At 40.8% G+C, this 16406-nt stretch overlaps 1 protein-coding gene and 2 long non-coding RNA genes across 15 annotated transcripts in view; 1 reads left to right on the forward strand and 2 right to left on the reverse strand.

Annotated features, from left to right (window-relative positions):
• Positions 1-16406, reverse strand: part of LOC307215344 — a 551858-nt gene that overhangs the window by 442947 nt on the left and 92505 nt on the right. The window lies entirely within an intron of this gene.
• The window catches only part of CASK (calcium/calmodulin dependent serine protein kinase), a 134758-nt gene that overhangs the window by 36105 nt on the left and 82247 nt on the right, over positions 1-16406 (forward strand). For all 13 annotated transcript variants that reach the window (XM_079974496.1, XM_079974500.1, XM_079974492.1 and 10 more), the window contains 2 exons: positions 12619-12724; positions 15218-15295. In XM_079974496.1, the coding sequence (XP_079830622.1) occupies positions 12619-12724; positions 15218-15295 (184 nt within the window). The remainder of the gene's footprint in view (positions 1-12618; positions 12725-15217; positions 15296-16406) is intronic.
• Positions 187-11517, reverse strand: LOC307215343. Its single transcript, XR_013838467.1, has 3 exons — positions 10624-11517; positions 10293-10416; positions 187-288 (listed from the first exon to the last, which is right to left on the reverse strand). It is a non-coding gene; the product is annotated as an uncharacterized lncRNA (long non-coding RNA).

Genomic DNA, 16406 nt, shown 5'->3' on the forward strand with positions numbered 1-16406 from the left:
ATATTCCTACATTGCAGAGGACTGGACTAGATGATTCTCAGGGTCCCTTCCAATTCTTCAATTCTATGTTCAAATCTCTAGTCTCCTTTTGCTATTTCTGTGATCCAGGGGCTCAATGTAAACTTCAACAGTGTGCAGCACCAATGACAAAGGCAAATGCTGGAAATAATTAGAAAGGAGACGAAAATAAAACAGCCGACATTTAATGTCTATATATCTACAGTGAAGCCACATTTGGAATCCTGTGTATAGTTCTGGTCAACCCATCTCAGTCAGGATATTATTGACCTGGAAAAGATAAAGAAAAGTACAGGTAGAATTATCAGGTAGTTGGAGCACCTTGTGAGGGAAGATTGAAGTGTTTTAAAAAAAATGTTGGGGGGCATTCTAACAGTTTATAAAATTATTCATTGCACATAGAAAGAGAATCCAGCATTCTTTCTAGTTTTCCCATAATATTAGAGCTTTGGGTCACCCAGTGGAATAATTAGCAATAGATTCTGGACAGATTAAATTACTACTACAAAAATCACATAGTTAATTTATGGAATTTGCTACCACAATATGTAGTGATGGCTGCTGGTTTACCTTTACAGTATTGTGGATACGTCTGTCTGTGGTGACTAGTCATGATGGTTATATGGAGCATGAGATGCACAATCTGCCATGAATGCCAATAGCTGGAGATCAAGAGTGAAGGAGTACTGTTGTCTTTATGCCCTGCTTGTAGGCTTTCTGGAAGCATCTGTTTGGCCACTAAGTAAAACAAGATGCTTGGCTGAATGAAACTTTGGTCTGATTCAGCAGGGTTCTTCTTGAGTTCTTAAAAAAATGTTTGCATATTTTACACAGTTATACAAGTGGATTTATAATCTACATATACTTTTATCTGCTGATGCCATGTATACTGGAGTTTTGTTCTTCTGGAGTCTATAAAGCAGAAGCAATATTCAGGATTTGTTAAAAAAAGTATTTAACATATTATATATTTAATATTGCTTGTATAGATCTATGGTATCAGTTTCTTTACGAAACAGTAGCTTGCAAATATGTAAATATATTTGTTAAAATCCTGCCAGTGTTAAACAGGCAAAGAGGAGGGAATCCAGCTCTGTTCCAGTGGTGTAAAACCTCCAGACCATAGGCTTAATTAGACCCACCAAGCCTCCTCGTTGGCCTACCTTCCTCATACCTGTTGTCTGGGGAGGGGGACAGGGTCTTTCTGGGATGTGTTTCCCCCTCTCCTGTTGTTGCTCCACTTCCTGTCTAGGGTTTGCTTGCTGTGGATGTTCCCAACATGTTCTGTCTACCAACCCCAGCAAACAGTAGGAAAAACATATGTGGCATGGCGAGACAGTCACTTCCTTTGGCATTTGCATGACAGAGGAAAGTAAAGAAAGTGTGCTAAGCCTCATTGCTTAGTGTCTATGCTAGAGGCAACATCATATGTTGTCTGACAGACTACCACAGAGCTTGCCAGGACATAGGACCCCTGCTTGGTTTGCAGCCTCACAGGGAACATCTAGTAGTGTGCTGGTCATGGTCAGTGTTGAAGAAGATGAGGGTGAGTCTTCCTCATGGTTTGCATGAGATGGGCAGTTCCTTGGCCCCAATGATAGTACCTGTTGGAGAGGAGTCTGCTGAGAAAAAGAGTGGAAGGAAGAAGGAGTGGTGCCACCTTAGTGTTCAACTATTGCCCATGCTTCAGTCACCACCCCACCCCATGGGGAGAGGGGTAGATTTCATTGACTGTGAATCCCTTTCCCTCTGGGAGTTTCAGGACTCTGTATATGTGGTGACAGCTTGTTTTGCTCCATGCGTCTGCGATCCTACAGGGCAACCTTCTCATGAGTTGGGCCAGCAATGCTGATGGTTGGAGCAGAATACCTGGCTTTTGTCAACAGAGTGCTTAACTCCACATGGGGCTGTGTGCTTCCACTGTGTAGAAGACACTGGTTCTCATTGTTGTGCTGGGGGTGGGGGGAGAGTACGCTGTAGAAATACAGTTCAGACAAGATCTAGGCTATGCATATGTCAAAGGGGTTGGAGAGCAGACATGGAAGACTGTCACAGTTTGCAACAAATGTTTGCCCTTCCCCTTTCTTGTCTATGTGGACTGCTCTGTTCTGACACCCACCAGTTTGTTGCAGTGAAGTGGTGGCTCTTGTTGGGTATTTGGGTCTAGAGTCCCGAGGCAAGGTACTGGTTAGAGATCTAGTAAGAAAAGTTTTAGCAAATTGCTTACATTTCTATATGTGTTTTGGAGAAAGTGCTCCCTTTTCTTACAAATAGTTCCTGTCACCCTTGTGAGCTCTATGTGTACATGACATGGATCCAGAGGAATGTAGCCCTATGTCACATGCCCTACTGTCATCTTTCCGTGTCGTGTTCACATATACTGGTGGTGAGCTGTGAAAAGGTACTGAGATACACCATTCCTGTACACATTCATGGCAACATGAGTTGCCGCTGTGGAAGTAGCTATTTGTAAGTTTCTCCTTCAATTGATTTTAATTGGAGAGAAATTGTTTGTACAAGCTCTGGGCCAGTGTAAAGTTGTGTAATTGAGTGCATGGCTTCATGCCTTATCTGTTCCAAAAGGGTAGCCAACATGATGCCCTCCAAATATTTTGGACTTCAGCTCTCATGAGCTCCAGTCAGCATGGCCAATGGTAGAGAATGATGGGCATTGTAGTTTAAAACATCTGGAGGACACCATGCTGGCTACCCTTTCATTTTGGCTAACATTATTAGCTGTCTTCAAATATTTGATGAGCTGTTGTGCAGAAGATGGAGTGCACTTGTTTTCCATTGCTCAAGGGTGCAGGACCAGAATCAAATTGCTTCTGCTTCTCCACTAGAAAGACGGAAGCAATAGTGGAAGCAAAGAAGATGAGAGAAGCTCCTAAACTGGACAATGGTTTATGAAATATTACTAGCAACAAGCATTCTTAATTTATGTATTACATTTATGTCCTACAGAAGTCAAGGCAGCACACCGCATTCCCCCTCTCTCCATTTTATCATCACAATAACTTTGTGAGATAGGTCAGGCTGAGAGTTAGTGACTAGCTCAAGGTCACTCAGTGGAAATTGGAACCCTGGTCTCTCAAGTCTTAGTCCAGCTCTCTGACTACATCACACTGGCTTGGAATGAAGAAAGTTTTTAGAGACAAATATAAATAGAGCCTACTGTTTTTAATCATCGGCACTACATTTGATTTTATGTACATTATAAGAATACAGATGAACAAATATTAAATAATGTCCTTTAGCAAAAGGAATCTTAGAGCCTGGCCATAGTAATGTTTTCTCAGAATTTCTACTGATTCTACTAGAACTTACTTCAAAGTAAATGTGCACAGAATCCATCTCATTCAGATTCACAATGCTGTTGCTATTAATGATTGTGGTATAAATCATATCCCCCGTATCGCATTTTGAAAAATAAAAAGGCCTAGTAGGTTTTTGCTTTTAAAATACAATTACCTAAGAAATTGATGCTTCATGGGGAAAAATGAGTATTATTTCATTGATCCTTCTTAATGGTGAAGCAGTCACTTTCCATATATGCATAACACATAAACGAGAGGAGGGAAATTATCAAAGTGTCCATGTAATGCAGGTATCTTGTAATGGAACAAAAATTGTATTAAATGCCTTGTAATGAATTCTGACAACTAGCAAATCTAGTATATGCAAAATTCTATTGAAGCAAATATTAGTATTCATGGTATTTGGTTCTGTATCATCAGTCTTGGTAGTGTTGTAATTTATCACTTCAAATACAGTCCATTGACACTTTCTCAGTGTTCCAGGAAGTAGCAGAATCTACTGGGTATTATATGTATATGTGATGGCAGAATCAGTTAGAGTATTAGTATTGTTTGTGTCATATAAAAGTATACTGATACTATTTGGGGTTTTAAAAAATAAGCTTTCAGATACTGTAGTATAAAAATGATTCACATATACAAATATCTCAGGGCATCCACAACCACCTTTTCAGCATCTTTGCTAGCCTAGGCAGCTGAGTAGACTGTGGGGACTGTCAGTAGACTGGTATTGAGCATCTGTGACCACTTGTGACAAATCCCCTCAAATGTCTTACCCATAAGTTTTAGAGGAGAAAATCACTTTGAAAGCAGGTTTCAGTTACTGTGACAATTTCAACCATCACACCAATACTCTTTTCTCCCCACATCTCTTGCCATTATTGCAACACTGATAAGTACCTACTGTGCCTGCCATGCTGCTAAATCCAAAGAATGCCTAGCAACGAACTGGTTATCAACATGGCCATTTAAAGAACCATGTGCCTTTTACCAATGACATTTGGAAGGAGGTAAAACAGTCCAGAAAGAATTATAATAGAAAGAAATGCAACAGAATTGATTGCTAATCAATATGTGGAGACAGGGGGAGAAGGAGACGGGGAAAGATACATGTTCAGTTGGCCCCTTGACAAAGTGCAGTGATTGCCATATGTGAACCAAAGGGGGTGGGGAAGTGGTTAGGAATGAATTAATGTGGATGTGCACAGGGGGAACTATGACTATTGCCTGGGCACAAAGCTGAGTGGAAGTTGTAGAAATTGATGAAGCATGGTTCAGTTATTCCGGGACATTTCAGTGTACTACAGTGGTACCTCTGGTTGTGAACAGGCCTGTTTGCAACATGAAAAGAGCACAACCCGCAGCGGCGCGTCTGTGCACGCACGAGTTGTAATTCGCCGTTTCTGCACATGCACGAGCGGCGAAACCCGGAAGTAACCCTTTCCGGTACTTCCAGGTCGCCGCGGGACGTAACCTGAAAGAACGTAACATGAAGCAGATGTAATGTGAGGTATGACTGTATAGTATAGTACAGTATCAAAATAATTATTTTGGGATATACTGTACAACCAGAAACAGTATCCATGCCTCTCTTCAAGAGCTTTGGCTATTCTTCTACAGTTCTCCATGCCATATTGTGGTGAACAGGGATTTTTAACTCTGACAAATATGAAAGATCAGAAAAGAGAATGTCTTCTTAATGTTGATGAGAGTTTGTCTGTCTCAAATTAGACCTGATATAAATGAGATTACCTAGCAAAAGCAAGCCCACACTTCTCCTTAAGTTTGTATACATACTTAAGGCACATATGTAAGAGGCTCGTTTATAATTATATTTTGGGAATGATTCATTTTCTCATGTATATGCATTGTTTTATACTTTCTGGATGTCCTGTGATCATATAATAAAGTAGTTGTGTTTTATGTTATAAATCAAGTACTGCTAGGAGTTGTTTCTTTTTGTTTTCCAATGTATTTCCTACTAATAAAAAGATCAGTGTGGTGTGAGCAAATTTTTATTCTGAAAGTGTGGCCCAGAAAAAAAGTTTAAGAACCACTGGTGTTAAATATTGATTTCAAATTCAGGAAATGCTCAACTATATTATTTTACAATTACAATAAGATTGTAGTACTAATTTTTATAGAGGGTGGTAACAATAAGAAATATCTGCTGGTCAAGTGATAAAAGCTACCATAGTGGCAGTAAAATAAGATAAAATCCTGAGCATGTTGGCAATAAGGTTTTTATGAATACATTACACTGTATCAATGGTGACAGTAACTCATTGCAGGTGTGAACGATAAACCCAAATATAAATTAACTTCAAGACCCTGTCTAGGAATAGGAACTAAAGATGATATTCAGGGAATGGCTAAATACGTACATGAAAGGAGGTAAGAAATTCGCACTTAATTAAATGTCTGCATAGGATAATGGTTTGTTTGGATGATTTCTCAAATCTAAGCTTTGTGGGTGTGTTTTTGAAAAAACCTGGACCAATTTTATACAACAAACTTCTTTTCTGTCACACATCTAGGATGTTGAAAGAAACAGAAAAGCTTGCAGACATAGCCATATCTTACAGTTTTAGACTACAGTAGTTATAAACAGTACTGGGCTTGATCCATGCACATGGAGGGATTATCATAGAACGTGTTTCTTTACCCAAGTGTATGGGTGATTTGTATGTGCATTGAGCAATGGAAGACCTGTGTACACCTCCTAGAGATAGAGAGGGAGGCTGGATAGGAATGTGGGAAACAAATACAGACTTCCCGTGTGTGCATCATCAATGTGAGAAAACATGGCTCGAATTAAGTCCTTTTGGTGATCTAGATTATGCCCACTCTGAAGAATCAGGCATAGTGATGCTTATCACCTAAAAATGGTTCATAAAGTAGAAACATTATCATTAATTGGTGCGGTTGAATTAGAAGTATTAAGTGAATTAGAAGTTTAGTTTAATTTAAGAGCTCTCTGAAAAGTTGCTGTAAAATGCTGAATGATTCTGTGTCAAATACAACCTCTTGATTTAATCTGAATTATGATCTCTGTACAGTATAGATAATGGTTTAACTGCCAAGTGTCACTCCTGCAAAGTGAAATTAATAGTCAGTTAGCTGAGTGAAAATTGTGAGTATGCCCAGTAGAGCTTTTTTCACTCTTTGTTTTTTTGGTTGGTTTTTTTTTTAATGAAGCTCAAGCCCCTTGCCATGCTTTTGGTTTTGAAAGTGTCCTCCTTTGGTGAATGAAGGAAGGGAAAAACAGGAGCAGCTGTTTAAGGAAGGAATCTAAAGTTCCCTCTGGGTACATGGAATTTCAGTCTTCATATCTTTTAGCTTTAATCCATGAATGCAGTATCTTCATGCCAAGCAATTCTTTTAAAGTGTGTCCCCAGTTTACTACTTAAATGCTCCAGAGTTTTAAAAACTTTTAAAAGCCCAATTCAGTGGTCTCTGGGAGGATGCTTGAATTAGAATCTGAACTTAAAACTGCTTTACCATATTGTGCCCAAGAGCATTAATGTTTTCTAGAAATTAACAACTACTACCTCCCTTGGTCAGATTACTCTGCGCTAACGAAATTGCGCCTGATATTTTCCTATATGTTTGTAGTTGTAGGGTTGTCTTTAGAGTCAGCTGTAACAAGGAACTCAAGCAGGTGGGGGGGAGACTGATTATCATACTCTTGATGCACATGATCTTCCCCTCTCCTTTTAAAAATATGTCCATTCAGTCAGATGAATTGGATTGCTACGTTATGAAAAGTAATATTTTATTTCCAAATCTGGACATTTATTCTCTCCCCCCCCCACTTCCCTCAGATAAGTGAATATTTGTGAAACTTCAGTAGTGAAATTTTAAATGTCCTTGGGCACAATCCAATTAAACAGATTTTAAGTTTGATTCTATTTCAGTCAGAATTAAACATGCTGTACTTTTGTCTGAATAGTACCTCTTATTTTTATTGTTCTCTTGTGGTTGTGTTCCTTTACAAAATAGCTATTTTCCACTGTATTTTGAAGTAACCTATGTCTTGGAGTTGAAATTTCTAGCTATTTTATTGTCCATCTTTGCTTCTGAAAGGCTTTGATTAGCTGTGAGTAAAAATGCACTGCTCAGTAATTTGGCCTTTTGTTATTAGTAGGGTGTGGTGAGTCAGAAGTTATATTTGTAGAATTCTCTATGCAAAAGAGTGTCTAATTATGTAAAGACCTATGCTCATGTCCCCCCCCCCCCCAATATGCCTTACTGGTTAAATTCTAGTAATTGCCTAAAAAGAAACTACAGTATCTTTTAAGGCCAACAAACCATACATATTCATTGTCCTCAAGCACAGTTCTGTGTGTCAGCCTTTAAATGCTTTAAATTTCCTATCTATCCTGTGCAAATCATGTCAGCTGATTCTGATAGCGTCTCAATCCTATAAAATAATCTTCAGCTTATCAGAAAATAGTGTGGTATTCAAAATAGCATGACATTTCTCCTCTTCCCTCATACTCACCCCAAATATGCTCGGGGGGGGGGGGAATTCCCAGAACAGATTTAGGGGGCACAGAGGGACGAGAGGGGGAGATGATTATGTCAGTGGAAGGATTTCTCTTTGCACAGCAGAACAATATTCTTAGCCCTATATTGAATACAGTGGTACCTCGAGTTAAGAACTTAATTCATTCTGGAGGCCTGTTCTTAACCTGAAACTGTTCTTAACCTGAAGCACCACTTTAGCTAATGGGGCCTCCCGCTGCTGTGCCGCCGCTGCCCGATTTCTGTTCTCATCCTGAAGCAAAGTTCTTAACCCGAGGTACTATTTCTGGGTTAGCGGAGTCTGTAACCTGAAGCATCTGTAACCCGAGGTACCACTGTACAGCACATACTAACTAGACCACATTAAGGAACCTTTTTGGCTCCATGGCCTAGATCTGGGTGGTCCAGCCTCTCAGACCAAGTGAAAATGCAAGACTACTTCAGTACAGAACTTGTGGTAAAGGTAAAGGTAAAGGTACCCCTGCCCGTACGGGCCAGTCTTGACAGACTCTGGGGTTGTGCGCCCATCTCACTTAAGAGGCCAGGGGCCAGCGCTGTCCGGAGACACTTCCGGGTCATGTGGCCAGCGTGACATCGCTGCTCTGGTGAGCCAGAGCCGCACACGGAAACGCCGTTTACCTTCCCGCTGGTAAGCGGTCCCTATTTATCTACTTGCACCCGGAGGTGCTTTCGAACTGCTAGGTTGGCAGGCGCTGGGACCGAGCAGCGGGAGCGCACCCCGCCGCAGGGATTCGAACCGCCAACCTTTCGATCGGCAAGTCCTAGGCGCTGAGGCTTTAACCCACAGCGCCACCTGCTGCCCCACAGAACGTGTGGGCCACACACCAAATTAAATTTCCATATCGTAAATTAAAGTGTTCACAATATAGTTCATATTATTTAATATACCAAATCAATAGCTTTAATGTATTTATTTATTAAACAAAATTTAATGCACAAAATATTTTAGAAGGCTATGCTCTGCCACCCTGCCCTCCCCTCCTCACAGGACCACTGGTGCCACCGCAGAACATATGAGCATTATGGGAAGGCTGGGAGGAAGGAGCAGAAGGAGAACCAACCACTGCCACTGCTGTTAACTTCACCTGTACACACACACCCCACCCCACAAGCATGCTATGGGACAGTGCAGCCTGCAGCCCACCCTCTTCCCTCATCCACCCCTCTGTGGCCCTCCAGATGCTGCTGACCTCAACCTCCCATCATCCACAATAAGCACAGACAATAGGAAGGGATAGCAGACCAACAACATTTGGAGGATCATAGATTCCCCATCCTGGTCATAAGCTTGTGTGCAGTTACTCAAGAGTAAGTCCTATTTATTCCAATGGGTCTTACTCTATAATAAGCTGAGATTGCATGCCACGTGCCCTTAACAAAAGCTGCATCCATCTATGATCGAAAAGCAGCCGGAAAAGTCTGTGTGAGCACAAACTGCCTACTTGCCTTCTGCTTTTTTTTAAAGCCATGCTGTCAACTGACCCTTGTGGCTCTGAAGGACACAAGCTGGCTATGCTTAGGCACACATAGCACAACTAGGGCCCCTGGAATGGGAATGAGCAAGAGGACCAGAGCCCAAGAAGCAGAAGGATGAAGAGAGCAGGCAGCCCATGGCATCCATTCCCCTGCTTCCCAGCCCAAAGGCTGTCTCTGAAAAGTATGGACGTCATACTCCAAACTTTGATCTGCAGTTCATCAGCCTGCTCTCACCTCTGCTTACCTGAGCTACCCTTGGTTCGAGGATGAAAACCACCAAGAAACCACCAGTCACATAGCAACGAGCAAAATAACCCGTGGTACGAGTGATAAACAGGGAACTTTGGTTGTTGTACAGTTCCGTGCCATAAAGGAGGAAGAGGGCAAATGTCGTGCTTCACAGGCTGTAGTGATTTGCTCATTAGCACACCTGCGTAACATAGAGAGATGCTCGATCCCCTGGTTCTCTAAGGTGGGGGTGGTGGCAGAGGCATTTGGTTGTTTGGAAAGATAGGGACTCACTCACGCCTCACAGCTAATTCTCTTCTGAATGGCTTCCAAAGACTGTCAAAAAAGGACTATTGGGCTGGACCACCCTGGACTAGATCATCATCAGATCTTAGCCTCATGGGCCAAATTTGACAAGTGGGCAGGGTTGCCTGCCTGTCAATCACTTGACTTCACAATGACATTGGGTAATTGGATGCTTTAAGTCCCAAAGTAGGGACTTCAAAGCACCATGCAGGACTTGCAAGGAGAGCTGTATGGTACTTTAAACCACCTGAGGTTTGGACTTTACTGCCCATCAGTTGATGTGCTATAGAATGGAAGCTTGCTTTCTGCTGTTAGGCATAATGTTAGGTGCCAGATGTACATTTAAGATTTCAGGGGGGTGGGGAACAGCACACTCTGGCTCCTGCTGTTGGGACTTACTCTGATCTGTGGTGTGCCAACAGGGTTTTCTGGGCCCAATATGTTGAAATGGGCCCTCTCCAAATGAAGGTGGTAGACAGCTGGGGTCTCACCAGCAGTGCAGTTTGCAATGTGTCCAGCTGCCCTGTAGCAAAGAAAGAAAAGAAAAATATATGGGGGAGGGCAGGAATGGATACCTGGGCCACCTTAACAATGACCTGCTGCTAAATGTCCCTGCTGCTAAATAGACCTGCTGCTAAATAGAAGAGAATTAATTGTCTGTCATTAAATACTTCAGTATATGTAGCTTTGTGCTTTATTCAAGGCAAGAGGAATGTCCTTTTTTACTTACCGTAGTGTTCTTTATGCATGCTGAGAGTTCAGCTGTGTGAAAACATTTCCCATTGTGTCTGCTTGTTAACTGAAACTAGTTATTTTCCTCTCAGAATATACAGAACAGTGATTAAAAAATCCTTGATACTGCTTTTCCAGAAGATGGAGATCAGTTCATTCAGTGGTTCTTAATGTAGGACATGCAATAAAATAAAAAAATGTTGTCTCTATCATGCTCCTTTAGAACAGAGATAAGTTAATTTCAGAAATGTTTGGCTCTTGGAAACATTTTTTCCTACAATTGGCTATTGTTTGGATTTCAGGTTGATGGGATTTAAAAAATCTAATTCTTCTTAGAATTATCTCCTGTGAAATAATGTTTACTACCAAGGCACAGTTACATGGAATGTACTTCTGCTATATAGAAAATGATTTGAAATCAAGCTTGCAAAATGTAATTCATACAGTATGAAAGGCTTTTTTGTTTTGTTTTTTGTTTTTGTTTCCTTTAATCTTCCTTGATTTGACTTAGAATTGCTAATGAAGTCTGATTCCTGTGCTTGGTGTCAGGTCTGGTTTGCTGAAATCATAGTCAAGGTGTAATTCAAAGGACAAGTAGCAGGTTTTAACCTAGAAAATCACCTTTAGGCCAACATAGGGACAACTGCAAGCTGTTGGGTGGCTAAGCAGATATGGAGACTTGTCAGGCAGTAGCTCAGTCTTTCCTGTACCATTGCTGGGCCAGTCAAACTTCACAAACTATTACATGATTTTGGTGCTGCAAGAAAATATTGTTGTGTTGTGTGGACACATGTCTTTGTCTAGCACAAGCTTTTCGGAGGAAGCAAGTGGATTGACTGCAGCCTTGGAAGGCTTGGTTAAAAAACAGGCACCTTGGAGGGGTAATTCTTCATTTGGCAGTAGTAGTCATCTGTGGACCCATGTCCTGTTGCCCTCAGCAACTGGGGATGCCTAGTATGGCACTGCCTTTATTGTGACATCATCCTGTTCCTACATTGACCTCCTGGAACTGAAACTGAGAGCCCACACTTCTATGTTGCAAAACCTGCTTCTGTATCAAAGCATCTTGGCAATTGAAGAATTGTAATGCAATACTCATGGTCTGGTCCGACTGCCCCCCCTTTTTGTGACTCAGACACTTAGACTTATGGTCCAGGTTGCAGGGTCATATATATTCAATATAGGTTGCCTTCCCATCATGCGAGGGAAACTAGTAGGTCTGAGGATTGTAGGGAGCACCAGATCCCATATTATGATAGTCAGAAAGATAGTGCACATGAATGGCTAGTTGGGTACACATGAAAATGCATACAGGAACTGACAGTTTACTTAACCTCAACATGCATTTGATGAACTTGCCACTTAACAGGAAGTGTCTGATGCATATATTTTCAAAATGTCAGTTCTGCAGGAACATTGGAGGCAGAGGTTGTTGGAAATGACTGCTAGATAAGTTTAGCGGTTGGAGTAGGGTGACAGTGAATACTAGGTTTGTGATTGTGTCTATCCATTTGTAATTTGAAAAGAACTACACTCTGCAACCTACTTGATGGTGTCCTATTCATATGCCTGTTGCTTTCTAAGGACGTGCACTCTGCCAGGCCTGGAACTGATTGGTTGGGATCCTCATGATGAGATTCAGGTGTTTACATAACCTTTACAGATCTTGTCACACATATGTTAAATGCCCTTCCATTGCATTTTATAACTGCACATGAGTCTTCATTTATATTTGCAGGGTTGTTCTTTACTGTGTGTCTAATTAATCATATTGATTTTATACCATTATATATAAAATATGTATATCTATAAAATGTTGCATTAATACTTCAGCTATAAGGAGAGAGTTCAACATGCCAAACCTATTTAAACTCTTGAAAATGATTCAGAAATTAATCCAGTACCTTGGTGTTAAGTATTCAAATGGCTGTGCATCATTTGTGTGTGTTCTGTTATCAGTACAAATTATACAGCAATGACTGTCTCTCAACAGATCTGAAAAGAGAAGCCAGTATCTGTCACATGTTGAAGCACCCTCATATTGTTGAACTTTTGGAGACCTACAGTTCCGATGGAATGCTATATATGGTTTTCGAATTGTAAGTTTTACATTTATATATTCCATACACACTCTTCATATGTTTTCCTCATATGGTCAAGCATGCACTTAAAGCCAACCAAAATAGGCTAACACATTAGATTAGGTGGTAGTTAACCTTTCATAATTTTTAAATTGGATTCAAATAGTTGCAAATGGTTCCTTCCAAGCTACTTGTCCTATATATAATAAAAAGTATTATGAAGAAAATGGAACTTCATTAATATACTGAACTATAATTGTAATGCACACATTCTAACAAAGCGAAACCTTAATGTTTACGACATAAGAAAGATCCAGCCAAATTTGAGCAAGTCTTGTGGATGTTAACACAAGAAAACTAAGCAAATGATAATCTCTTTTCTAAATTAGTAGGACATAAACATGCTTGTCTTAGTTGGATTTTTCTGAGGGGATGGGATCACAAATGTTTGTTTGCTTGCTTGCTTGCTTGCTTGCTTGCTTGCTTGCTTGCTTGTTTTATTAAACTGTGTTGTTTATATCCACATGCTTTTCTGCTCTTCCCTCCTTCTGTATCCTCTAATGCTTGCAGAAGAATCACCTGAGAGAACCTTAGAAGCTATGCATGATGCAATATTGAAACATCTAGTTCTCACTATAGCCAGCATGCTTAGAAATGGTTATCACTCACATAGTATTTGGATTCCAGACAATATATTTATCTAGAGTTATATATTAATATATCATTATTTATTTAAAAGACTCATGCAGATAGTAGCATTTCTTTACTTTAATGCAGATTGGGCATTGCACAGTTACTTTCCTTAACATTTTTTTTAATTTAATGGATTGCCATCATATACAGGCAATGATTTACTGTGTAATGTTAGATGCTATTAAAGCATGAATTTTTTAATCCAGTGATTATAATTACAGTTTCACTAGCAGTTGCTTACTTTTTCTTACCCTGATCAGACATCTATGAGGAAGGGGAACAGAAAGGGGAAATATTAAAATCTTATTACAGTGTCTGGTCCTTGGACACATTGTAAAAGTGCACTTTCTTATTTTTGTGAAGCACTTTAAGATTCTCATGTGGCTGGTTAACTAAATGGCACATCATTTAGTTAGGAGTTTGTCTCCATCTACTGGCAAAACATTTATTACATCACCATGTTCCAAACTGATAGTGTAAATTTTTTGTTTGGTATGTAAAGGCATGTAGTGTCTGAGATTTCAAGATAAAACTGTCTTTTTAAAAAGTGAATTGTCATTCCAGAGACAATTATCACAACAGCAAATTTTCTAAAAATAAATAAATAAATCATATTATGAATTTCCACACTTGGCAGAAAAAGTGTGTAGGAAATGAGATGTTACCTAACCACCTTTTGCTTACTACTGCTTCTTCACCCTACTTCTTCCCTGGTTACAGACTTGCTTTGTTGCATACACAGGTTTGGAATCCCAGCTGGTAAGGGAGAGTTACAGTGGGAAAGTGACAAATGGAAGTGGGTTAAGCACCCCTCTTCCGCTCAGCACTTTTCTACTTCTACAGATTGTCTCCTTCTGACACTGCTTTGTTGCAAAGAAGCAGTGGCAATCACAAACTTGCTTGGTAATAATGTACTATTTTTGGTGCAGTATACAGAGTATACAGGAGTATACATGTAGAAATGGTACAGGTGGATTCTTTACATACCGTATTTTTCACCCTATAGGACACACTTTTTCCCCTCCAAAAATGAAGGGGAAATGTGTGTGCGTCCTATGGGGCGAATACAGGCTTTCGCTGAAGCCTCTAGAGCGAGAGGGGTCGGTGCGCACCGACCCCTCTCGCTCTCCGGGCTTCAGGAAGCTCTGCACAACCCTCGGGAGCCCGGCGTGAAGCTTCCAGGCTCCGAGCAGCTCCCCGCAACCCTCCGGAGCCCGGTGGAGCCCCAAGGGTTGCACAGAGCTTCCTGAAGCCGTTCTGGGGGCTGGGGAAGCTCGGGCTTCCCCAGCTCCCAGAGCGATGCTGAAGGTGCGTGCAGCTTCAACATCGCTCTGGGACCCGTTCTGGGGGCTGGGGTCGGGGGAAGCTCGGGCTTCCCCCGCCCCAGCCCCACGCCCATGGGGGGGAGAAAATAATTTTTTCCCCTTTATTTTCTCCCCCCCCCCCAAAAAAAAAAAAAATCTAGGTGTGTCTTATGGGCCGGTGCGTCCTATAGGGCAAAAAATACGGTATTTTAGTTAACTTTGTTTCCAACTGTACCCATAAGCATCTAGAAATACTGATAGCTGTTCATGCTTGAGACCATTCTTCACAACTCTATTACGTTTTGAGCTGCACTGAGCTTGCAATAAGAAAGATGGTTAAGACTTCAAATATTGTTGGTCATTAAAAATAAAAAAATTGTCTCTAAGATTTTGGTTAGTGTAATGTGTGAGATTCTTTAGAATACTTTCAAAAGTGTAAAATTGGAGCGTTATCATTATTACATTTCTATTTCCTGTTCTACAATCACATTTTTCTTACTTTTTTAACCTGCAGTATGGATGGTGCAGACCTCTGCTTTGAAATTGTAAAGAGAGCAGATGCTGGCTTTGTGTACAGTGAAGCTGTAGCCAGGTATGTATTCTTATTTTAATTAAATCGTTAGGGAGAATGGAGGGGGCATAAATGACTAATATTAGATGCTTAAATATCCAACATTTGTGTGTGTGTGTGTACATACATACACACACAAATACTGCACATATAGTGTATGTTTTTATAACCAACTTCATACATGTTAAAGTATGAAAGTGGACTAAAATGCATTTGGGTTAAAAATCCAAAGGGTGGCTGGTATGATTTCGAACTTCCGATGGGATTAATTTACATTGTTGCTAGTCAGAGTGGAACAAAATGTTTTTGTACCAGTGCTGTCTCAGCAGTTTATACTACTCAGCTATCTCACGCTGCTCCTGGCAATATGTTGTCAATCATACTTCTTTTTAAATTAAAAATAGCAAAAGAATAAAAGGCCCTGGTCCAGCCAAAATTTAGCAAATGTAAATTAAGAACATAAGAACCCTGCTAGATTAGGCCAGTGGTCTGCCTGCTTCAGCATCCTGTTTCCAATAGTGACTAGTCAGATGTTTTTAGGAGGCTAGCATAGTCCTGCCTGTCTGTCCTGTGACAACTGGTATTTAGTGGAACACTGCATTAAACTAAAGAGTGGGTGGAATGGTGCCCCAGAGCTGCCCCTTTGACACCAGTGTCACTGCTGGTTCCCAAGACTGGATAGGGTCAGGGTGGTGTAAAAGTCAGGGCTCTGCAGTTCACTGGTAAGAGCACCAGATTGGCTGTGCTGGTATGCCTATGCAGGCCCAGCCTCACCTCTGAACCATCCTGGTAAGCAGCAGTAACACTGGTGACTGGTGTCACCATGTCAGCTGCTCTCATAAGCTGATGTTGAAAGATCCCCATGAATTTGCTCTCCCCTCTTAAAATCATGTAAACCAGTACCCAAAAAAACACACCGGCTGCATTTGCATTAGCATTATGACAAGGTGCAACAGCCAGCCTTGTGCACTCTCTCGTCCTCCTCCAGGAAGGAGTTCAGAAGCTTTCATTTTCATGGTGTTCAAACCCAATTACAGTTAAATTTAACTATGGTTAGTGAAAGGAAGCCAGCTCCAAAGCATACTTTATGAACCACAGTTTGGGATTTGGGTGTTATCCTAAACTCTGGTTA

The sequence above is a fragment of the Podarcis cretensis genome, assembly GCF_951804945.1.
Source record: "Podarcis cretensis genome assembly, chromosome: 4".
Classification (NCBI taxonomy): domain Eukaryota; kingdom Metazoa; phylum Chordata; class Lepidosauria; order Squamata; family Lacertidae; genus Podarcis; species Podarcis cretensis.